The 24,737-nt window shown below is 35.6% G+C and overlaps 1 protein-coding gene across 1 annotated transcript in view; it reads left to right on the top strand.

Moving 5' to 3' along the window:
* LOC129224124 (UTP--glucose-1-phosphate uridylyltransferase-like) overlaps window positions 1-24,737 on the top strand; it is a 74,414-nt gene that overhangs the window by 28,530 nt on the left and 21,147 nt on the right. The window contains exons 4-8 of the mRNA XM_054858537.1: window positions 1,333-1,515; window positions 9,643-9,776; window positions 13,576-13,644; window positions 17,157-17,290; window positions 22,492-22,580. Of these exons, the coding sequence (XP_054714512.1) occupies window positions 1,333-1,515; window positions 9,643-9,776; window positions 13,576-13,644; window positions 17,157-17,290; window positions 22,492-22,580 (609 nt within the window). The remainder of the gene's footprint in view (window positions 1-1,332; window positions 1,516-9,642; window positions 9,777-13,575; window positions 13,645-17,156; window positions 17,291-22,491; window positions 22,581-24,737) is intronic.

The following is a 24,737-nucleotide window of genomic DNA, read 5'->3' as shown; positions in this document are numbered from 1 at the left end:
GAAAAAACTCTTTCCCCTCCAACCTCATGTTCAAAATTCAAAACGTTGAAGATAACTTGTGACGCCATCTCTTGCTCGTTCCACCAATTATTGTTGATCTGTGTCAGGAATAACGATGGTCTACCTCAGGGGTGCCCACAGGGGAGGGGGGAAGGGGATTATGGCGCAAGATGCGCCATCAAAATTTTCGGGGAGGATTTTAAAATTTATTTATTTATTTATTTAAATTTATTAATGGAAAAAATTTAAATTTATGTATTGATTTATTTTGTATTTAAATTGTTTATTTTTATTTTATTCTGTTTTTATTTTAATTCATTCATTTATTAACTTTTCTTTTAAAAAAAATAAATAAAACAAAAAAGAAAAAACAAATTAGAAAAAAATAATTCATAAAAAATATTTAAAAAATAAATTTAATTAAAAAAATAAATTAAAAATTAATAAAATTAAAAAAAAAAACTAAAAAATAAAAAAGGGAAAGTGAGTTGAGAAAAGTTTTTTTTAGGGGGGGATTTGCGCCATTGAATTTGGGGGGGGGGCACCCTTGGCCTACCTACTTAGGTTGGTTGGTGTCATGTCCAAGAAAAAGTCAAAGCCCTGCTCTGCCGCTGGCTAGAGCAGGGCTTTGGCGACTGCTCTAGCCATCGACACTATATTCTCTGTATATAGGTCTCCGTTTGTTCCTTCTTAGGTGTTTTTTGCAAATAATTCTCAATTCGAGGTGTTGCGGGGTAGTGCCGAATGTCATGCAGCTGCTGCTACAAGAACGCAGTTTTTATTGTTTACAAAAATTATCTTTTTCTAGTTTTATAGTGTTTTAATGAAGGAGTATGTAAGCTTGGGACGTGTTTCGAAACTGGATAAATTTAACTCGTGTCTATTAACTAATCTATTTATATCTTCTCCTGTGTGCATCTGTCGGTCTATATATCTAGCTAGAGCCGCTATATAGATAGGCTGACGCATCAGCTTTTTAGCCATTTTAAATCGGATTATTCATTTTTGCACTGTTAGGGTTACCACAGCAAAGTTTCGGATTTCGCCGAATTTGCCGAAAATAATATTTTATTTAATAAACAATTCACGTGCCGCTAATAATTGCTCACAGTGGACAATCACAATACGCGATAACTCTCCAGAAAGACAACCACTCAAAACACGCGCTCCGATCCAAAATGACTAATCTTAAGCTGATGCGTCGGCGCGTATATATAGGGGCCTTATATCTAGCTATATGCCTTAGTATCTATATTTCCATCAATCAATCTATATATGTCGCACGCTGCAATTTTATTTCTTTGTTTCAGTTTTCTTTTTTTTCTAACGTAGGTAATAAAATATGAATCTCTAACCCCACCCGAGTCCAAAGACATACGAAGTATGCTGAGTAAACTTGTTGTTGTGAAGCTAAACGGAGGATTAGGAACAACCATGGGCTGCATAGGTCCTAAATCTGTTATACCTGTTAGAAATGAGCTTACATTTCTTGACCTTACCGTCCAACAAATAGAAGTAAGAATTTGTTCTCCAATTTTGGCACATTTATTGACAAAAAATATTAATGTGTTCCTGTTTTAAATGTTTAGTGAATGTTGTACTTTGTACTGACATGACGTCCGCTATTAAAAGAAACTTATTTGGATTTCATATGGTAAAGAATATATTACTATATAATGATCAAATTCTCAAAGATCAGAAACATTGACCGCATTTTAACCTTATGTGATCTATGGGAGGAGTTTTAAGTTTGATATTATGTAATGTTAAGGAAATGCAATTTTAATCACCGGAATAACATTGAAAACATTACACTTAATCGAACTGGATTTTTACTTGGTTAAATTGCAAACTTCCGCTTGTATTTTTCGAAAGGCAGACCTGTGCTGCCATCTAGGGAGGAGAAATAATGGAAAAAGTAATTTCGTTGCGGGAGAATTTGTCAATTTTTGTCTTTAAAGAAGTGCTGTAATACTTAAATACGTTCACCAAATGTTAAAACGCTTATTATAGTTTTTTGCTCGCGTTTGCCACGTTTCAAAAATTAAACTACCTCTGATTGAAACAATCATTATTACTCCTGACTACAGTTACATCAACGTAGTAAAAACTCCATGTACACTCTGTGTACTTAGAGTAAGTGTATCTGGAGTTTGTTAAAACTGTAATGTTTTGCACTGGTCTACTATTGTCCTATATTTTAACTATTTCAGTTTCATTACAAAAAAAAAAAAAAAGAAAAAAAAAAGAAAAAAAAAAAGAAAAAAAAAACCGCTTTAAAACGCCATTGCGGTTTTCTTGTGTTGTGCCAAAAATGCGCAGAACCGCAATTGCACTGCCTTTTGTCGTTAATTTTTGAATTGAACTGTTGTTTTTATTGTTTTATATGCATACCCAATTTTATACATCTTTTCTCACTTTCAGAAAAATATTTTTTTAAACTCCTCCTAATTATTCTTTTGGATTAATATCCTCGTTTTCCGATTGTCTAGGGTTTTAAATAGAAAAAAAATGAATGTTCTTTCTTTCTTTTCGTTTTCTTTTTGGGCAGGTTAAAATATATTAGCGCATCCTCTTTTGGAGAACCTGCCCCTACTGTACATAATTTCCTAAATTGTGCTAAATATTGTTTTCTCATCTTTAATTTTCAATTTCGTGTACACCATTAGTCGTAAAATAGGAATAGAGAAAGAATGATTAGGAACCGAAAATGCTCAAGAAAGATTACCAATTTGTAAAATGTTTTGTTTTTTTTTGAAAACTTGCCAAGATGAAACTGGCGGCAGAGGAACGGTAATACACTGCTCAAAACAATGGAAGGATATTGTGGTGTTTGGTTGATCCTGCACCTGGAGAAGTTTTTTGATGATTGATACACTATCGACAAACATAGTAAACTATGTGAGACAAAAATGACATTTGTTTGACAAAAATTTAGTTTCTTCTTCTTTTTTTTTTAAACTTTTGAGCATAAGAGGTAAAAAAAAAAAAACGCATTTCGTGCACATGAGAAAATTAAATAAAAAAAGGAGTTTCCTTAAAAGAAAATTGCTTTTAGTAGAGGGTATGGTAACCCCGGATGGACTGCAATGTAAAACCATCCAGTGCTGACCATGTATGGATCAGCACTGAAACTGTTATAACTGTAAATGCAAATCTTTTTGTTCCCAGATATAGTGCAGTCTAGTGATGGGCATAATCGAGATCTTTTGATAATCGAGATCTCGGGAATCGAGTACTTCTGATAATCGAGTGATTGATAATCGAGATCTTTTTAAGTCGACCACTCGAGTGATTGATAATCGAGATCTTTTGAAATCGAGAACTCGAGCGATTGACTTCTCGAGATCTTCCGAATCGAGTACTCGAGCGATTGACTTCTCGAGATCTTTTGAATCGAGTTCTCGAGCGATTGACTTCTCGAGATCTTTTGAATCGAGTACTCGAGCGATTGACTTCTCGAGATCTTTTGAATCGAGATCTCGAGATGTTTTAAATCGTGATCTCGAGATGTTTCAAATCGAGATCTCGAGATGTTTCAAATCGAGATCTCGAGACGTTTGAATCGAGTACTCAAGTAGTTCATTTTCTGCGCTTTTCTAAAATTGAGTTGACTTGCTACGGGGGTGCCCACTAAAAGGGGGTGGGGCATGGCGCAGCCTGTGTAACTAAAATTTTTAGAGCCGGTTTTTTGAGAGGGTTTTTTAAATCTCATTTTCGGAAGGGGGGAGGGGGTCCATGGCGCAGCCTGCGAAACCGAAATTTTTAGAAGCGGTTTTTTTTTGAGAGTTTTTTTTTAATAAATCTCATTTCGGGAGGGGGGAGGGATCTTTCTAGACGGATGCTCCGTAACATTTGAGAGGGTGCGCCATCGCCCTGCGAAAGGGGGGAGATGGACTCCCTTGACTTCAGTTAAAGTCCCGAGTTGTTTTGGCAGGGGTGCTCTCGAGATAGGAATGTGACATTTAGCCTACCATTTAGGGGTATGATAAGGGGCGAACCCTCCTGGCTTTTAGAAGTTTTAGGTTAAGTTGGGGGGGGATATTGACACCCTCCCCTTTTATAAGGGGAATCAATACCACTCCCCCCAAATTCCATGAAAAATTTTAGTTTTTACATTTAAGTTGGTCTAGTTTTTTGTTGTTTTCCGATAAAATGAGCAGATACAACTTTTATCCCCTTACCCTTACGGTAAAGTTCGAAATGCAAACTTGTTTTAGGGGGTCGATTCGATAGATTTTATAGTCTTCATTTTGGGGTCGCAATCCTTGGGGGATGCAGGTTCGACTAGATTCCCTGTTAGCTTGTTAGAAACTAGGAGCTCGGCATTTGGGCGACTGAGTGATGTATTCGAACGGTTATGCATTTAAACTAATGATTTTCAGTTATCACGTGATTATTTCGAACGGTTTCGGGCTCTCAAACACGAAGTTAATAATGTAAACAAGTAGGGGAATAGTTGCTCTGCGCTAAAGTACTCATTCTTTCCTAGTTTATAGCTTTGCCTTTTTTTTTTTTTTTTGATGCTCTTGTTGAGAGTAGGTAAGTATATTTATATGAGTAATACATGAGGAGGGAGGGTAAAATATTTCTGATTGCGTTTTCCAGAGGATTGGGATTCCCGGCGCATTGAAAAGTGTACAAGTGTGGCTTGAAGTGCAATGAAGTTCATGATTATTTTTTTTTTCTTTCTTGATCCGCTCTTTTTTATTTTTATTTTTCATTCGTCGACTTTAGGAATATGCAATAACAGTAAAAGTGTAGGGAGTGAAGTTGAAATGTTTCTGAGTGCATTAAAAAGAAATATTAAAGTTTGTCGTGTGGGATTAATTTTAGCTTCTACTCTTCGGCCCAATTTTTAAATAAAAATTACATTTTATACAGATTGGTTTTTTTTTTTTTTTTTTTGAAATTCCATACGCAAGATGTTTGTGACTTCTGATGTGCGTAGCATTTATTTTCACGCGGGTAGCTAAATTTAAGTATTTTGCTTGTTTTACTCGCTTCTGTTTATGTCATATTCCTTATAGTTTCGTAAATGTTGATTAGTATATTATTTACTCAGCTTAAAAAAATTCAGTCAATTAATGTGCTGATTTTATGTTTTTTTTTTTTTTTTTTTTGTAAAGTTGAGGCAAAACTGCTGAAAATGCTTAGGCTCGCAACGGTCCATTTTGGAACTTAAGGTTCCGTAGCTACGTTTCATCTTACGTGCGTTGGTCCTCAAAAAGGTTAAAATTGATTATCAAGTTTCTCTGAAAAGCAGATTACGTATTCAGTTTTCAAATCATCCGAGATGTTCGATAACCGAGCATTCCACAACAAACAATATACTATACAAGAGAGAGCGTGGGGGAGGGGGATAAATGGCGCAGACCGCGCCATTGAAGTTTTGAAGAGGAGAGGGTAACTTAAGCGGGCTTTAATTTATTTTAGGGGGTTCAACGTCGCATTTGAGGGATGAGTGTCATCGCCATGGGGGGGGGGGGGGGACACCACTGCATTATAAACACCTTGCGTTTAAACATTTCATAAACGTTTTAACATGGATACCCACAAGGACGGATCTAGAAAATGTTCAAGGAGGGGGCGATTGTTCTTACTCTTTACTCTTTGGAACTTCAATTTCTAAAAACATCCGAAGAGTTTACTGAACCGCATAGCTTACCCTTCTTTATGTAATTAAAAGTATTCTACAGCTGTGCTTCTTTCTAAAAATATCCAAATAGAGCCTTTAAATATAGCCCTAATATCATCTAAGCTCGTCTAAAATTGAGATTTTGAAACTTCAATTTCGGAAAAAATCTCATGGAAAGCTCCAGTCTCTATCCCCAAGAGATAGGCTACGATTGCGTTTTAACTTCAACTTTGGGCAAGAGTTCCCTTTCTTCTAACACCATCGAATATTAGGTAATAGCGTTTTTAAAACAAAACGCTATTGCCTAGTTTAACGTTTAATAACAAAAATATATGCGAAGAAACTTCTTGTCTCTCGGCTCAAGGAGGGGCGACTTTTCCCAATCGCCCCTCCCTTGTATCCGTCCTTGGATGCCCAAGCGTTAACAATCGCTTTAAAACGTTTACTCAACGAAGTGTGCTCTCTGAGTAACCCCATTCAAGAAAAAGCACTTGAGAAGCAATTATTTGATTCTAAAACCTTATAGAATGACAGGGGTGTCCGTTCGTCCCTGTGAACAAAGGCGCGCTTCTTATGAAAATCCCCCCCTGCCCCAAGAAACGATAATCCGAAAAAGGGCTAAGACTACCTTAAATTTTCAATTACACGTTTTGTACCATCCCGGTCAAGGGCGCCCATATGCAAAATTATAAGGGGGGGGGGGGCTCAGATATTTTGCCCATGGTTTAATAGGATATTTTCCCCATAGAAACCGATTTCAGTACAGATTAGAGTTATTAAAGTTCGTCATTTTTAATAACTTATTGATTAATTGCTGGAGAAGGAATGATTTTACATTTTTGAAAAGAAAAAAAAAAGTACTAAAAGCAAGTATGTATTAATTTCAAAGAAGGGAGAGGGGGCTTAAGCCCCCACTTGCCCCCTCCCTCCTATATGGAAGCCCTTGATACCGGTTTAATATATTTTTAAGTTTAACAACTCTCAAGTTTAAACCTGCTAGTGTCGCCCAACGACCTGCCCATATTATCCTTATCCCTCACTTTTTAATAAAAATTGTACATACGTACGTATTTAATCTTAGTCAAGTTCAAAACAGTATGGAAAGCGTTTCTCTATCCTTTGTTTCAAGATTTCACCACCGGATCACACCAGGGGCGGATACAGAAAACCATTTGAAGGGGGTGGGGTCATGCTGAAGAAAGCCCTCCCCCACCAACGAAATTCCCGTTTTAGGTACGAAAAAATTCTGATATTTTTTGGGGGTCAATAAAAAGCCCGAAATCGGTCAGGAATAAGGCACATAATTGTGGATAAACGTTGCAAATTAATATCATACGCAATAAAACAAAGTAGTAGTTCAAATATTTTCTTTGAAAAATAATTGATGTATTGAAAAGATAAGATACTGTCATCGGTTACATTTTAGGCATTAATTGTTTGAACACAATGTGTACGGATACTATTGTCGAGAGTTTAGGGGGGGGGGTCATGACCCCCACGACCGTCCATTGTATCCGCCACTCACACAACACATGCCCCTCCATATATCCGCTCATATGATAATTAACAATTTTCGTTCTAAAAATATCGTTCGATTATTAAGGAATCTCTCAATTATCGAAAATTCGAAGCCAAACATTCAACTATTACCCCATTCGAATAAAGCAAGAGAAAAGCAATCATTCGATTTTAAAAATCATTCCAAATCTATCCATTCCAAGAGCAAAGGGCACCACCTATGAAGCTCTTCCTCCAAGAGCAATACCCACAAAAGAGACAAAATCCCCTAAAAATTACAATCCCGCAGTTAACGTCAAAACTCCCCCCCCCCCGCTCCCCTCTTATTTGCACCCATAGGAATGAATTACACGAGAAGTTAACCACTTGTTTTATTAAGAAATAACTAAGTACCTTTGTGCCGAGAAGTAACATGAAATAACAAACGTTTTGTATCCGAAATATACAGAGTACTGCAGAAACGTGTTTTAGAGTTTTAAGGTACACTTTTTTCAACAAAATACTAAGCTTTTACATATAAGGGGCCATTCCTTACTTACGTATGGATGAGTTTGGCCATTTTTGACCCCCTCCCCCCATGTAAGGGTACGTAAGGTTTTTCAAACCCCTCCCTCTATTCTTACGTAAGATTCCATTTCGTTTTTCGGAATAATGAAATAACTAATCTAATATCACTGGAATCGAAATTTAATTCACTATTATTAAATTAAACCTTTTTGTGTGATGAAATATTTACTAATAGGGTGGAATCTAGACTGAATGTATTTTCGATATTTTTTTGTATATGATGCGATAGTAGTTAAAAATAAAACATGCTACACATAGTGCAATTCTTTTATTATGTTTTACATTATTAAATCTTCTTAAAACAAATAAAAAACAGTCATCCTAATACGTTTGTATTTTCCAGACGCAAATGAAACATCGGCTTGGAAAATACTGCGTAAGAATGCATTTGAACCTCTCCTCCCCCCCCCCAAAGTATGTAGACATTTTTCCAACCCCATCCCCTTGGGACCCTTACGTAATTGATGAATGGTCCGTAAAGACATCCAGTAATGTCCTTACATCCACAATCTCACTATTTTGCGTTGAAAAAAGGGTTCCTTGAAACCCCGAAACACGTGTCTGCAGTGATCTGTATATTTGGGCTCTAAAACATTTGTTATTGCCTATTACACTTGTATCATTACCCAATAGTATAGGCGAAGGTGAACGTAAGGGGGAAGACGTCCCCTCAGGTTTTCAACTTAAGTATTCTCCCTTTTTACCTGAACTATAATTTAATGCCTCTCAAGTTAGAACCTTATTAGCGCCTCCAACCTTTACTTCCACCACCGGGACACACAACACATGTCTCCCACAGACCCGTTCATGTGTTTATTCATAGACACCTTTCGCTCAAAACATATCATTAGACTACCAAGGCATCCCAAAGAATCATTTGATAAACAAGCATTCAACAGTATACATTCAATTATAACACTATTCGAATGAAACATTCGAAAGGCAATTATTTCATTGTAATACCATTTAGATCGCAAGGTTATCTATTCCTCAAGTGTGCTGGCACCTTTTTATAATTAGGGATCCTCTCTCCCCCTCAAGAAGGACACTCAATAAAAAAGACTAACGTCCATTAGGAATTTCAGTGGCGCAGTTTGCGCAATGACCCACCTCCCCTGTGGGCTCCTCAGCGCAGCCCGTCTTTCTGGGGGAAGGGTTAAAAGGTTTCAATGCAAATTTTTTCGGAAGACAGAAAAAAACCCATGCTCATTCTTCATAAGTAAAATCATTAACTTTTCAAAGCCAGCCCTTTGACCCCCTAAATGACGGATCCGACCCTGCAACTAAAATACTTCAGAAGCAGGGGTGCCCACCCGCCCTGAGGTCAAGTCCATCTCCCCCACCCTCAATATCGCAGAGACCTCCCCCCCCCCAAAAAATGAGAAAATACCCCTTAAAACACCCCCCCCCTAAAAATGTCAATAGCACAGTCTGCGCCATGACCCCCCCCCCTCCATAGGTGGGCACCCTTGTCAGAAGTCAACTACATTGAGTGGTTCATTCGATTATCAAATCGATCGAAGAATACACTGCTCGAGTGATTGACATTTCGAGAACTTAACATCTCGAGAAGTTCAAAGCGAGAACTCGAGCAGTTGATCGCTCGAGCACTCGGAAAGTGACAATCGAGAACTCGAGCAGTTGATCGCTCGAGTTCTCGGAAAGTGATAATCGAGAACTCGAGAAGTTCATCGCTCGAGAACTCGAAAAGTGATAATTGAGAACTCGAGAAGTTCATCGCTCGAGAACTCGAAAAGTGATAATCGAGTACTCGAGAAGTTCATCGCTCGAGAACTCGAGAAGTCATAATCGAGTTCTCGAATGATCTTGAATAATCGAGTGATTCGATTATGAGAACTCGATTATGCCCATCACTAGTGCAGTCTCATGATTTTCGTAACGGTCCATTTCTCTTTCAGCATTTGAACAAAACTTACGACACCGACGTACCTTTAGTTTTAATGAATTCCTTCAACACAGATGAAGAAACGCATAAAGTTTTGCCAAAATACAGAGGACTTCGAATCAAGATTTATTCTTTCAATCAAAGCAGGTACTTTTGCAGTTCTTTTCAGCCCGCTATGGTAGATTCTTTCTTAGGGGCTAACCACAAATGTCGCACTTTTTTTTTCTCAACAATTTGACCCGCTCTTTACCCTTGTTACATTTCGCATTACCCCTTCCCCTCCCCGTGTCACACGTCATGCTGTTTTTCATAAACATATTTTGTTACAAAAATGTGTGATGTCACATTTCTAGTTGCCCCTTGTCGTAAACTGTCGCAATTTCGCAAGCCTCCTCCAAGACTTGACATCATTTGGGAACGACTCCTTGCATGAAATCAACTGTTGTTTTCTCATCTGTTTCTGAAACCAATTCTGGTATAGTCGTAAGATTTCTCAGATGTTCCTCAATGCAAATGCAGGATTCGCTGTCTCTTCAACCGATGGTTATCATAGAGAGGTACGAGTATTACATGGGGCGCGCGAAAATCTATAAAAGACATGTAGTAAACTGCCCAAAAGCATACAATTTTACACTCCGGACTTATGAAAATAGCGCCACCTTAAGGAAGCATTGGATTGAAGTGAAAGTTATAGAATAAATCAGGTGAGAGATCCACTTGGTCCCAAAATCTAGACAATTAAACAAATACAAGTTAAGAAATGAGATAAGTACAGGGCTTTTTCAATAGCACGTTGGACTTCTCTTGCTACAATGCATGTCGCAACAAGGTACGGATTGAGCTAAGTAAACGTCTGATGTTGTCCTGAGGTAGATGATTTTTAACATCCACTTCTAAATCTTGCATAGAGTAGCACGGTGGCATCTGACGTTTGAGCTGATCCCATACATGCTCTATAGGGGAGAAGTCGGGGGAGCGGGCTGGCCATGGAAGAGTTTAAAGAGGAAGTAAGAAGTCTTGAGCAACTTTAGCTGCACGCGGGCGAGCATTATCTTGCTGGAAAATTGCCCCTGTGAGACCATTTAGGAACGGTCCTGCATGTGGTTGCAGAATGTCATTAACATAAGACTGGTCCATAAAGGTTCCACGTACCACAACTAGAGTGGACAGGCTATCATAGGTTATGCCCCCCCCCCCCCAGACCATTATGCCGCTGTGCGGGCAGTGTGTCGTCCAATAGAATGGGTGGGATGGTACCTTTTTCCAGGTCGCCTCCACAACCGTGCGCGGTTATCAGCTGACCCCAAAACGAACAGGGATTCATCGCTGAACACCATTTTTTGCCAGTCAGTGACATCCCTCATCGCTCTGGTTTCGCATCATTTTTGACGTAGTTGCCTATGCTTTGGTGTTAAAGAGAGTACACGAAAAAAGCGCTTGGACAGAAGATTCACTTCCGCAAAATGTCTCTAGAAATGCTTCGGGGAACGACTGCTACTGCTATCCCTAAGTCTGCTTGTATGGCGGAACGAGCATTGAGAAGGAATAGATGGAGAGAGTGCAACCCTACTATCTCGATACGGCAACAGTACCATGTGACCTGGGGAGCAATTTCGAGTTGACCGTAACCGCTGAAGAAGTTTTCATTAGCTGAAGCGATGCATGATAACAACCTTTAACTGTAGAAGGGAAAAATTAGATTTATAGTAATAGTGAAGTATTCTAGCATTGTAAACTGTGAGGAAAAAGCCACACCAGGAGGTTCAGTAACTTTTCCCTTACATGTACGATGTTTTTTACTTCTAAATAAAGAAAAAAAACATTTACATGCATTCTACGAGTACATATTCCACAGTTGCCTATGATTTTTAAATTTTTGTACTTATTTTACCTATAAAAGTTATAAAACATTGTATATCTTGAGTGCAAATTACATTTTAGTTCCATAAAAACACTTTTTACTTAACTAGTAATTATTTTAACGGCTCTTAAGCATTTTGTGTATATTTGCTTTGTTGGCGAGTATCTTCTCGCCAAGCTCCTGTGAACAGCAGATGCGCAAGAATAAAGATTTGCTATTTTTATGCTTCAATTTAAATACTAGTATGCCTGCGTATGAAATCATTTCAAAACATTGATTACAATACATATGAATCCATAAATTTTCTGTCAATAACAGAACACTTTAAACTGATATTTGTACATGCCCGCCATTTAAGGGAATAAACATCAAAATACATGAAAACTGCAATTACATTACATTTTAAAATCCGTAAAGAAATGGGGAGAGGGAATTTGAATGATAGGCCTGTATTTGTATCCGTTATTTATTTATTTATTTATTTATTATTATGCGGTAAAGGAGTTCCTCTGATTTGTAGGCCCGACTTCATAATAAGCGCCGTCGCGTCGTCTGAAAATTATTTAATGCCAAAAGAGCGAATGCGTGCCAAAACGCGACAACTTCCCAGCCAAACAAGTCACCTGACCTGGGAAACATTGGGTCCCAAGCTTATTTCACTGAGACATTTGCTATGGCTCCCTCCATTAGTATTCCTTCTCAATGGGAACGAGTCACTATGGGATCCACGACCGCTTGCCGCACGATCCTTCGATCCTCTCTCCTCGTCGTCTTCCTGGTCGTTGTAGACCCAGTTTTTCGCACGTGGGTACCATCTCGTGTCCACTGCCCTCAACAGTTTGTAACGGAACACTTCGAACGATTCACCTGGGTAGCAACACGGCTCGTCGACTAGCCTGCAATTTTCATGCAGATGATTAAACCTCTCTCAAACTCGCTTAACTGTGACAAACGCTTTTTAACTCGTCTACCTGGCATCCTTTACTCATTAAGGTTCTTCAACAATCAGGATGTAATCGTAACATTTATAAATCTTGAATTATGCACTGGTTTATTGGGCCTCCATTGGGCACCTTTTCCCCAATGAAGATGTTTCCTTCAGTCAAATGTAGTATTTTTTGTCATTGAAATTGATACAGTAAAAAAAAAAAAACATAGACTCGAAAAATACTTTCATTTTCCCAACAGTTTTTTTTAAATTAATTTTTTAAAATGTCCGATTTTTCAAACAAGGCTTGGTCTTTATGACGTCACAAATGATGTATTTTGGCGCATCTTTCTACCATAGTTCCACGTTATGATAATCAAGCAATGAATTAAAATTGCGCTCTACGCTTCCTATCAACCATATCGTTTCAATACACGTGAGTAAAGATGCGAATTAAATATTTTGTTCAGTGAATGGCATTTCATCATTTGTGATGTCACACGACAGAAGGGTAAACAATGAAAGCGCGCCGATTTAAGTAATTTTTTAAAAATATTAAACTTAAATAAATTATTTAAAAATGGTCCGATCCTATGTTTTTAAACATGCTCTTTCAGAAAAAAATCCTTTTAAAATTTTGGAAACGACCCCATTCCACCGATAATGTAGGGGAAACGGTCATGGGCATTGATACCAAACTTGGATCTTTTGCATATCAGATGTAACTTCTTATACGCAAAATTTCGTGCTATTTTCAATGTTCCTTGTATACTGATAATACTAGAATTGAACTGCGCCAAAACTTTGAGCAATACCTTTTGATTTTGCATTGAAATTAAATGCTTTGTTAACTAACTTCTAGACTGGTATTGATAAGAAAAACACATACTCATTTTTTTTTTCTTTTGAGTTTAAGTAAGTTGAAGAGAAACTATACAAACAATTTTGTTTTCAGAACAATCTGCTGTATTTGATAAAGCTGGGGTCAAACAGTCATAAACTATATATGTAAAAATTAAGATCCTGTGTTCCCTCAAATTATTTCCTCAAACTTTTTAAACTAAGAAATGATTAAAATAAAGTGTATAAAAGTAGAAAAAAAAAACATTAAAAAGAGGAATTTATTTAATTTTTTAACTGTTGATTTCTTTTTTCAGGTATCCTAGGCTTAATAAAGAAAGTTTGCTGCCAATCGGTCGGAGTCTAAGAGATCCTGATCCAGAATCGTGAGTACTTTTTACTTCCTTTTACAAAAAGGAAGTAGTGTATTCGCGAAAAAATTTTCACCCAAAAATCGACCTTAACTTCCATTTTGCTCACCCCCGAATGAATGTTGAGTTTTTTTTTCGACTCGACCACACGTGGATAAGTGCATAAGAACGTATAGACACGCGAAATATCCAATTTGACGGTTCCCAAGTTAATTACAACGAGTTTTCTCGTGATGTCTGTATGTACGTATGTATGTGCGTATGTATGTCGCATAATTCAAGAACGGTATGTCCTAGAAAGTTGTAATTTGGTACGTAGACTCCTAGTGGGGTCTAGTTGTGAACCTCTCCTCTCCTTTTGGTTGCATTCGGGTGTTTCTAAAGGGGTCTTTTGCCCCTTTTTGAGGGGAAATCATTGTGAATTTTGATGTAAACTCAAGTGGTGGTATAATTTGACGAACACTTGGCGATATATCTCCAGTCTTTTGGTCACCAAGTTTTGTCGCCAACTTTGCGACTAACTTGGCGATTTTTTTAAAAATCTGATTTATATTTGGCCACTGTTGGTTATATTTAGGGAGTAAACTATTGAATCACATTAAAATTGCCAGTAATGGGGAAATGCCGGCGTGTGAAGGATGCCGGGCGATTCCTTCACTTTTCTAGCTGGTTACACATCCTGCTAACTAACTGCTTGTTCGAAAGTTGATTCAACTAAGTTTCTTCGAGTGAAGGAAGCCTAAGATGCTTTTAAAAATAATACTTGTGTTATTGTTTTGTTTTTTTCGGCCAGTCATCAGTATAGACTCTGACGTCATCCTTTTGCATTAATACCAATAATGGGTTTGAAAAATAACACCTAGGAAGCAAGATAAATTGCTACGCCTGATTACCCCATATGAGCTTAATTTTAACTTCCTTATCATTTAATTCATACTTTAAATCAGTAGGGTAACGGCGCCAGTAACAGACAAAGGTCCAGTAACAGGCAGTCGTAAGTTTGGATTTGAATAATAAGAAACATAGATGGATAAAACTGATGTTGCTGCGACCCATGAATACGGTGCAACCATCCAGTGTTATCAGAGTGAATCTTATGAGCCAGTTGGTATTTACAAGACAGTGGGGGAAGGTTATGAGCAGTCACCACGAGGTCTGCCGGTGTTTAACGTTCATTTGAATTTAATAAGGTTTCAGATTGAAAAATAATGAACTTTTGCCGATTTTGAAGAGAAAATAGAAATTCTGTCCATTACTTATCCTTTCCTCATCCTATCCGTTTCTGGGTATCATCAGAGTTGTTGGTATCTGATACTGGGGGTCGGACCGCTTTTCGAAATTGAGCAACTAAAAACAAAATTAACTAATTCAGAGGATCCAGAAACAACCAAACGTTTGATGAGATGTAGTTGCATGAGAGAAAAATAGTTTTAAAAGTCTAAATACAGTAAAAAGCTCAGAAAATTTAGTTAACCTGAGAGCGATGTCTTAAACACGTCTGTTACTTGTGCCGTTACCCTAATTATTACGTTATTTCTAAAATTTTGAGATTGATTGCCACAAATGAGATGCATGTTAATTATAATAGTTTTTTAATATTTACATCCCTGCTTGATCGAGATTGTAATAAACAGCTTGTAAGTATGTAATCCTTTCGGAGCGCAGAAAGTTGGACACCATTACTGCGTACACTAGCGTAGCCAAAACTATCTTCTGCAACGGTTTTTTTGATCAAAAATACCTTCTTGAGGGGGTTTTGATTAAAAATAAATTCTGGATGGTTTTTTTAAATAAAAATTATCGCATGGAGAGTTTTTTTTTTTGATGAAAAATACCTTCTGGAGGGAATTTTTTGATCAAAAATACCTTCTGAAGGGTTTTTTTTTGATCAAAACAGTTTTGTAGTTTTCATGTGCATAAACTACTGTATTAGAATTTGCATTTATGTTAAAACCAATGGCTCTGGGGGGGGGGGGTGCTCCCCACCCCTTCGCTGCATCACTGACTGCATATGGTTATCAATAAAATTTATGCTAGTGAAGAGTAAAATAAAGATGCCCTTTATGCTGAATCGGCAGATGCATAGAATAATTTTTATGTTCTTTTCGCGCTTCAACGTTATGAGTTTCACGTTAGAGCTCCAATCAATCCTTCGGGAGAAATTAAATAAAACCCATAGACTAATAATAAGAGTAGACCGAGCTTTCTCATTCTTGCTGATAAAGAAAATTGGTTCATAGATGTATCACGTGACTAGTGGAAGGGCTTGGCGAAGACTTTGGCAGCATGGTTGCTAGATGGCAGCATTATCTATAGTTTGGCACTCGACATGTATTTTAAGACAATGTGTTTTCATTAAAAAAAACTTCCAGGTGCAGGAGATTGAACTGTTTTTCTTTTAGTTATGCATTATTTTGACATTAGTAATAGTTTTTGATCAGTTTTCGGTAACTTTTATTTCATTTGGAGCTGTCAGCGTTGGCGTGAACGAAAAGGCGTAAACGTTTTGCGTTAACGCAAAAATGTACTAATCGGTATCTTAAATTGAAACTGTAGGTAAAAATCTTACCGTTTGCTGATTTTTCTTGGTCGCTTGCATCTTTTATTGCTTAGAGAGTTATTGAAATTGACTAAAGAAAATGCACAATGCTATCTAAACGAAAAATTCACTATATTAACAAAATATTTACAACATAGAATAACAAATTTACAAATCGGACTCCATAAAAGATCATTCTTCCGTGTTCCATCAATTCTATTTATTTTATTTCGCGCTGGCGTTGATCGTCTGCTACGATTAAGGCCCGCTGTTGCTAGGATATCCACCAGTCACATGGTTTGGTTTATGAGCAGCAAAAGGGTTGCCATAGCTCGGTCTACTCTTATTATTAGTCTATGATAAAACCCCTTAATTTCTGCGAAATTAAAAACCTGTCATTGAAATTCAAATCCCTTATTTTCGAAGGCTTTCCTCCATTCAAATCATTATTCAGTACTTCATCTCAACTTTTGGTCGATAGCGAACTATAAATTTGATATTGTTTTGTTTCTCACGTGATTCTTCGAGGCTTTTCTCAAGTCAAATCATAATGTTTCTGTCTTTTGCTTTTATTTTTTCAAAACTAGAAACGAAGTTTTTAAGAACATCATCACAGGCGGACTATCCTTTTCAATTTAGAAGAGTGCAGTTTCCTGTTAAAGTTTGCTTTGCAATAACCATTAATAAGTCACAAGGACAGACATTAAAAGTAGCAGGGATCGATTTAAGAGAAGACTTTTTTTCACACGACCAATAATATGTAGCTTGCTCCAAAGCCAGTTCATCAAGCAGTTTAATAATTTTAGCACCAGAAAAAAAAAACTAAAAATGTTGTATACAAAGAAGTTTTAGCTTAAACATAGGTATAACAATAAAATGTGTTTCACGTTAGAGCTCCAATCAATCTGTTAGATACACACTATTTTTCCTATTTAGCATTATTATCTCCATTTTTGTTATTTTTTCAAGCACTCTGTTCCCATTTCAGATGGTACCCACCTGGCCATGGTGATTTCTACGAGTCTTTCTTCAACTCTGGACTACTGGAGATGTTCCTTAACACTGGTCGAGAATACTGTTTTGTTTCAAACATTGACAATTTGGGTGCGACAGTTGACCTTAGTATCCTTTCTGGTGTTGATCCTTCTTTGCAATTACACAGTTGATCATGGAAAAATACAGTGAAACCTGTGTAAGTTGACCACTTGCGGTGCAGTACTTTAGTGGTCAACTTAAGCAGGTGGTCAACTTACAGAGGGTTTACTACAAGATTCTCAGCCAAATTTGGTGCAAATTGGTGGTCAATATAGACAGGTCACCAACTTAAAAGGGTGGTCAATAGTACAGGTTTTACTGTAGTATATTTGTCTACCCTCTGCGAAATTAGCCGTTAATTGGATGTTTCGTGTAAAAGTACAGGTGTCCTTCAAATATGCCATGGCCAAGGTTCGCCGAAAAATATCAGTCGATATGTATCACGATATTTATCCGATATTTATTTTGAAAATATCATAATATTTTGATATTTTTGACATTTAATTTTTCAACTATGGTATTTTCAATACAAAAATTATATTAATCATAGTAATATTGTTCATTCATTATTAAAATAGCCAAAAAGTTATGAACTATATTTTTATGATACATTATGTAGTACACCATAAATATAACAAAGTAATATAATATTCCTTTTTAATTTTATGTTCATAAAAGTATTAGTAATGTAACAATTTTAATTCATATTAAAAGTGCCTAGTTTAATTATTAAACGTTTTTCAGAGAAAAAAAGGAAAAAGGTCTTATGACTGTACATCGTCTGATGCATATTTTTTATTTCTGAATAATATAACTGTTTAAAAGTGGCTAACAAGAAAAATGAGTAAAACAGCTAATGTTAAGTTAACTCCATTAAAGTTGATAAACACGCAAAATGAAATATTAGATATAAATAATGAAAGAAACCTTAATTTTAAGTCCTTTACTTTGATGTGGTAACCCTAGCAGTGCAACAATGAGAAATCCGATCCAAAATGGCCAAACTTAAGCTGATGCGTCGGCCTATCTATATAGCGGCTCTAGGTATTCCTAGCTATAGACTGTTTCATTAGGGTGTGTCTTATAATGCACTTTTTAAAAAAGTTTTGAATTTCTTATGGGGCACCCCTTTAATTGTTTCCTTTTGATGAAAAAATACACACATAAAAGTTTCATAGAATTTGATCATAATTTAAGGGGTGCTACCAGTGATTAAAATTACATTCATTGTGAAAAGAATGGTGTAAAAATCAACTCCCTAATATATCTTGTTACATTTTTAATCAACATGAAATTAGGTTGGTTGGGTTTAACATAACACAAATACCTATTTCTAATATATACAAGAAAATAATAAGCATTTCATGGTTATCATTTTATGTAATAATGTCAAAAAAACAACCGAAAGTTCGGTAATGCCATTTATATCACAGGTTTACACTTTTGGTCTTTTACATTCAGCAATATTGTAATTTTTCTCTTTGTGACAATACAAACCTTTCACTGATTGCTACTTATTATCCAGACTAAATATATAAATTTAAAAAAAAATAAAAAGAGAGAGATTTGACAAATTTTGCAGCAGTGGTAGCATTTTCTAAATATTATTCAATTTTTATTTTTCAGATATGAGATTTTTTTTTTTCATTCAAAGGAACAAAATGAGAGGGTGCCTCATGAAAAAATAACACCTTTAAAAATAAGACGTACCCTACTGTTTCATTATAAATTCTTTGTTTATCTACAGTTACTAAAAAGATCAGAGTTACTCTAATTTATATATTTTATTTAGCATATAATCAGGTATTTAGTAAGAAAGATGTCGATCTTGGCTGTGATACAACATCCCCCTACCCCCATCTGATGTTAAAAGTACGAGACATGAGATTTTAGAAAATGCTGACATTTTATGAAAAATGTTGACTATGAATTGGGGAGAATTTATCCGCTCCGCCCTCTGCTTGATTCACTCGCCAACCAGGAGTCAACAAGATCAAGTCCATAGCGGATATATTACATTTTTGCGCTATTTACTTGGCTGCGGTTCTTTCGAAATCAAATTAATAAATTTAGGCCGATATTTTTTTTCGTTATTTGAAATAACTTCATTTAAAATGCTAGCGAAAAAAGAAAACATTACATGCTTGACAGAGCTAAAAACCAGTAAGGCTATGGGGTGATAACTTGTAGCTTTAAAATGTAGATAGATTTCAGTAAAAAAAAAAAAAAAAGAATAATGAATAAAATATATATACAAATAAGCAAATAAAAATAAATTAAAAGAAAATTGTAATGTGTTACATGACAACTTGAAAACTTACTTTCTATTTAACAATGGAATTGTTTCCTTCAGTCAAAAGTAGTACTTTTACTCACTGAAATTGATTGAATAAGCAAAAACAATAACATGGACCCAAAAAATTCTTTCATTTTCCCAACAGTTATTTTTTATTTATTTTTTTTTAAAATGTTCGATTTTTCAAACAAAGCGTGGTTTTGATGACGTCACAAATGATTATCTTTGGCGCATCTTTGTACCGCGTTTCCACGTTATGATAACCAAGCAGCGAATTAAAATTGCGCTTTACGCTTGCTATCAACAATATCTTTGCCAATACACATGAGTAAAGATGCAAATTAAATATTTTGCTCTATGAATTGCAACACAGAATGGCATTTCATCATTTGTGATGTCATCGGCAAGAAATGTAAACAATGAAAGCGCATCGATTAAAGTAATTTTTTAAAAATATTAAACTTAAACAAATTATTTCAAAAATGGTTAGATCCTATGTTTTTAAGCATGTTCTTTCAGAATAAAATACTTTTAAAATTTTGGAAACGACCCCATTAACCATTATTTATATCGAATTAACGAGCTAGTTAATAAGATTTTTTTTTTTGTGTGTGGAAAAATGGTCAATTGAGGCAGTGAGAAGCAAAGGGCCAAAATTAAAAATTTGGAGATAATCAGTACAAATATGGTGGGATAAATTCTCCTCTGTTTTAGATAACTCTGGTGGATGCTGCCTTGAATGATTTAGAAAAAAAACGAAAGAAAGCTTACTAAGGATCTGAAGTTAAAATGTGTTTTACTCGAAACTTTAAAAAGTCCATTACATCTTTTTGCTTCTGATTGTCTCAACTGATGTTTCTTTTTCGAAACGCAATGTTATATAAGTATTAAAATCTCATTTTCTCGAGTAATTGCATGTGTAGGCATTTTCTTAACCATAATAATTGCATCGAATAGCATTCAGATCTCGGATAGTTTGGTGTTTTTTTGATGCCTGAAGTAATCATTTTTGAAAATAATTATTTTCCAATATGCAAATATTGTGCTAATTGCGTAATGAATCAAAAATGTTCGATGGACATTTTGTTGAATCAGTTCAATTTTTGGAAACGGAATAGTTTTCAACACAAATTATTAAGAGCAAGTTCAAAAGTTATGTAATGTTCCATTCTCTCGCTTTGCTAATTTTTTAAGTGGAATTTTGAAAATTTATAATTGTAGTAATGGCAACACGATTTTCGTTCTTATCTGCTAGAAAAAAAAATGATATCATTATATTTTAATTCTTTATCATTTTTGCCTAGGATTTCCTCCAAATCTTTCCATACCATTGCAGATCAAAATTTAATCTGTTGTAAGTTTTAACCAAATAGGAGACGGGCTACATTCTCTATCCACCCCCCTCCAATAATACGCCACTATTGTACAGTGTATATATTTACTTAAATATAATACAGCTTTAAATTCGCAAAAGTATTTCAGTATTGAAAATCTCTGAAGTTTCGATTTTATCTAGTGTAAGTTCAGACCTCATGGAAGGGAACTATAGCCCTCTTATCCCCCCCCCCCAATTTATCCACCACTCCGCCACTATATATATGTAGTGTATACGTATATTTATTTAAACATAATACAAACTGAAATTCGCAAAAGTGTTGCAGTAGTAAAAATCTCCGAAATTTAGATTTTACCTAGTGTAAGTTCCGACCTCATGGGGATGGGGACTATGTCCCCCTTAGACCCCCCTGGATCCGTACTGATTATGAGTTCTGGGTTGTTCCGTTGGTTTTGAACGCAAAGCAAATAAAGCGCCGCACAAAGTTTTCTAATACAGTGAAACCCTTCTGAGAGGCTACCACTCCGTTTCGTAAAATTTCGGCCGCTTAGAGGGGAGGTCGCTTCAAAGGGTTTTCGTTACAGTTGCAATATAATTTCTGTAACACATAATGTAAGCAAGTCAAACACATAAAATTAAGTTTGAAACTTTTCTAAAGGAGAAATAGCATTTTACTTGAGTATTGTTTAAATTTTCCGAAGGAAAGAATACATTAATAAATTTGCAAAATGGGCATTGAATAATTTTGCTTAAATACATCAAAAAATAGTTGCAACTTCAACACAATTGCGGCAGATCAAGAAATTTTAGAAAAAAAATTCAAATCTTTTACGTGCACTTTGCTCCACCAATGGCACCGTTTCTGCACTACCCATCATCCATATAAAAATAAAAAAATATTCTTTAGCCCACCCCCTACTGTGTACCTTCCTATAAATTCTGAGAAATACAAGGTCTGGCTATTAATTTCCAGGACTGACGTAACTGTAAGAGAACGAAAAGCCGGAAGATGGCGCTAATGATTACATATTGAAGAGCGTTTTCTTGCGCATGTGCAGTGCAATCGGCGCCATTCTGAAGTAAGTGGTTCTTGTGGAAAGGCGCAATAAAACGTAGCTTTTCAATTCCTGTTGTCACCATAATGCGAACTTTTTCAATTCGCGTCCATCCGGAAAGTGTTTAAACCATTCAAAAGTTCTTGAGCGGAATAACGCTTCCTCGCCGTAAACTTGTTTCAAAATTTCGTATGTTTCTGTAGTTGTCTTGCACAATTTGAAGCAAAATTTAATGTTAATTCTTTGCTCCATTTTCGCTTCGACGACAGGAATTTGAGAGATACGTTTTAATGCGCCTTTCCACGAGAACTGCTTACTTTAGAATGACGCCGATTGCACTGCACATGCGTAAGAAAACGCTCTTCAGTATGCAATCATTAGCGCCATCTTCCGGCTTTTGGTTCAGCTACAGTTATGTCATCAGTCCTGGAAATTAATAGCCGGACCTTGTAAATTTACTGACACCAAAGATTTTACAATTTTTGTCGGCCTTTATCTATTTATCTATAGAAAATATAATTCTATCTATTCACTGAAGATGTATGTCTGGCAATTTTCAAATTTTCACTTCGCAGTAAAGTATGTCCTTAGCTTTATTTAGACATTTTAAAATCACTTGTACATCCGACAAAATCTCAAGGTCATGAATTTGTGATGGAATTGACAGATAAAACGAAAAGTGATGTAAAGGTACGTGAACGATTTTTTCAAATGTAATAAAAAATATATTTCTTTATGTAAATATCATACAGAAAAATGCGCTTTAATGTATGTTTTACCGTTAAAGAATATAATGCAGTTATTTTATAGAACACCTAGTTATTCCATGAAATAACTGATCGAGTGCGTTAATGTGTGTAATATGTTGTTACTTTGACACTTTAACTAGTTATTCTATGAAATAACTAGGTATTCTATAAATTAACTAATGAGAGACAGTTAAAGTGTAAAATAAACAATTTGTCTAAAATGAAATAACCAGTTATTCTGTAAATAAACTAATGATAGACAATTAAAATGAAAAAGAAGCAATTTATCTAATTTATGCAGCGTATAAATGATATTTATGGAAACGTACCATAAAATAGTTTGTTACAACAAGGATTACTAAAATGACGCAATGTACGCGCAAGAATTAACCGGAATGAACTGGCGCCAAAGCGCTTAACAAGTTCTCTCCCTATGGCCTAGAATAGTTCATAAATGCAGTAGGGGTGGAAGGTAAATGTATTTGTCGTGCAAGATATATGATATAGATCATTTTACACTTTAACGGGATAAAAAAAGTTAACGATTTTCGACTTCGTTTTAAACGAGCTAAAAATTACTAGTTAAACCATGAAATACAAGAGAGTTTTACACTTTAACGGACACGATCAGTTATTCCATTAAATAACTAGGTATTCTATAAAATAACGGATTTCATACTTTGACGGTAACATGTATTATATTATTTTTAACAATATTGGAAACATAACGAATAACGGCACCAGTAACAGACAATGGTCAGGTAACAGACAGTCGTAAGTTTGGATTTGAATAGTAAGAAACTTAGGCGGGTAAAACTGATGTTGCTGCGACCCATGAATACGGTGCAACCATCTAGTGTTATCAGAAGGATTTTTATGAGCCAGTTGGTATTTACAAGACAGTGGTCTTATGTGTTAGGTTGTATGGGTGATGTCTTATGTGTTTGGTGTCTTATGTGTTTGGTGTCTTATGTATTTGGTGTCTTATGTGTTTGGTGCCTTATGTATTTGGTGTCTTATGTGTTTGGTGTCTTATGTGTTTGGTGTCTTATGTGTTTGGTGTCTTATGTGTTTGGTGTCTTATGTGTTTGGTGTCTTATATGTTTGGTGTCTTATGTGTTTGGTGTCTTATGTGTTTGTATTGTGTTGGTATTTACAAGACAGGTTATGAGCAGTCACCACGAGGTCTGTCAGTGTTTTATGTTTATTTCAATTTAATAAGGTTTCAGATCGAAGACCTTAGGGAGATACCGGTTCAGATTTGAAGTGAATTCTGTCCATTACTTATCCTTTCTTCATCCTTTCTATTACTGGGTATCATCAGAATTGTCGGTGTCTGTTACTGGAGGTCAGACCTTTTTTCGTTGTTGAGCAAATAAAACTCGAATTAACTAATTTAGAGGATCCAAAAGCAGCCAAACATTAGATGAGATGTAGTTGCATGAGCGAAAAAATAGTTTTAAAAATCTAAATACATTAACCCCTTCCCGCTCGCCCGTAATTGCAGAGATGAAGAAAGGAAATTTGGTTCTAACTTACCAGATTGTTACGTTGATCTCTGTATCTCAAGCTTTGAACTTAACCACACAAGAAAATTTACTTATCTTTACTTATATTACACAAAATATTAAAATTATTTTTTAATGTATAAAAGACGCATTCCTTAAATTTTCACTGCTTGCTTGGGTTTTCTTGTTGACTTTTCATAAAATTTTAAATTTTTTAAAAATTTTAATGTAAAAAATATTGAAAATAAAAAAATGAATGCACATGTTGTTCATACACTTACTTTTATATCATTTTCTTAATTAAAAAAATAGACACTTTTACGACCGTTTTCTTGAAAATTATCCGATTGTTAAGGGGTTAAAAGGCTCGGAAAATTGAGTTAACCTGAGAGCGATGTGTTAAGCATGTCTGTTACTGATGCCGTTACCCTGTATAAAATTTATTTCTCAAAAAGTTTGAAGTTATTTTATATACTCTCCAAAATATATATGTTATTTTCAAGCACATCGATGTTTTTTCTGTTACTTTTTGGATCTAGAATTTAACGGAATAAAAAGCTTTCCTTCATTTTTAGTTTATTTGGTCTTTC

This window comes from Uloborus diversus, chromosome 6 (assembly GCF_026930045.1).
Source record: "Uloborus diversus isolate 005 chromosome 6, Udiv.v.3.1, whole genome shotgun sequence".
NCBI lineage: Eukaryota > Metazoa > Arthropoda > Arachnida > Araneae > Uloboridae > Uloborus > Uloborus diversus.
Note: the sequence above shows the minus strand (reverse complement) of the source record. Positions and strands in the feature narration are given on the sequence as shown.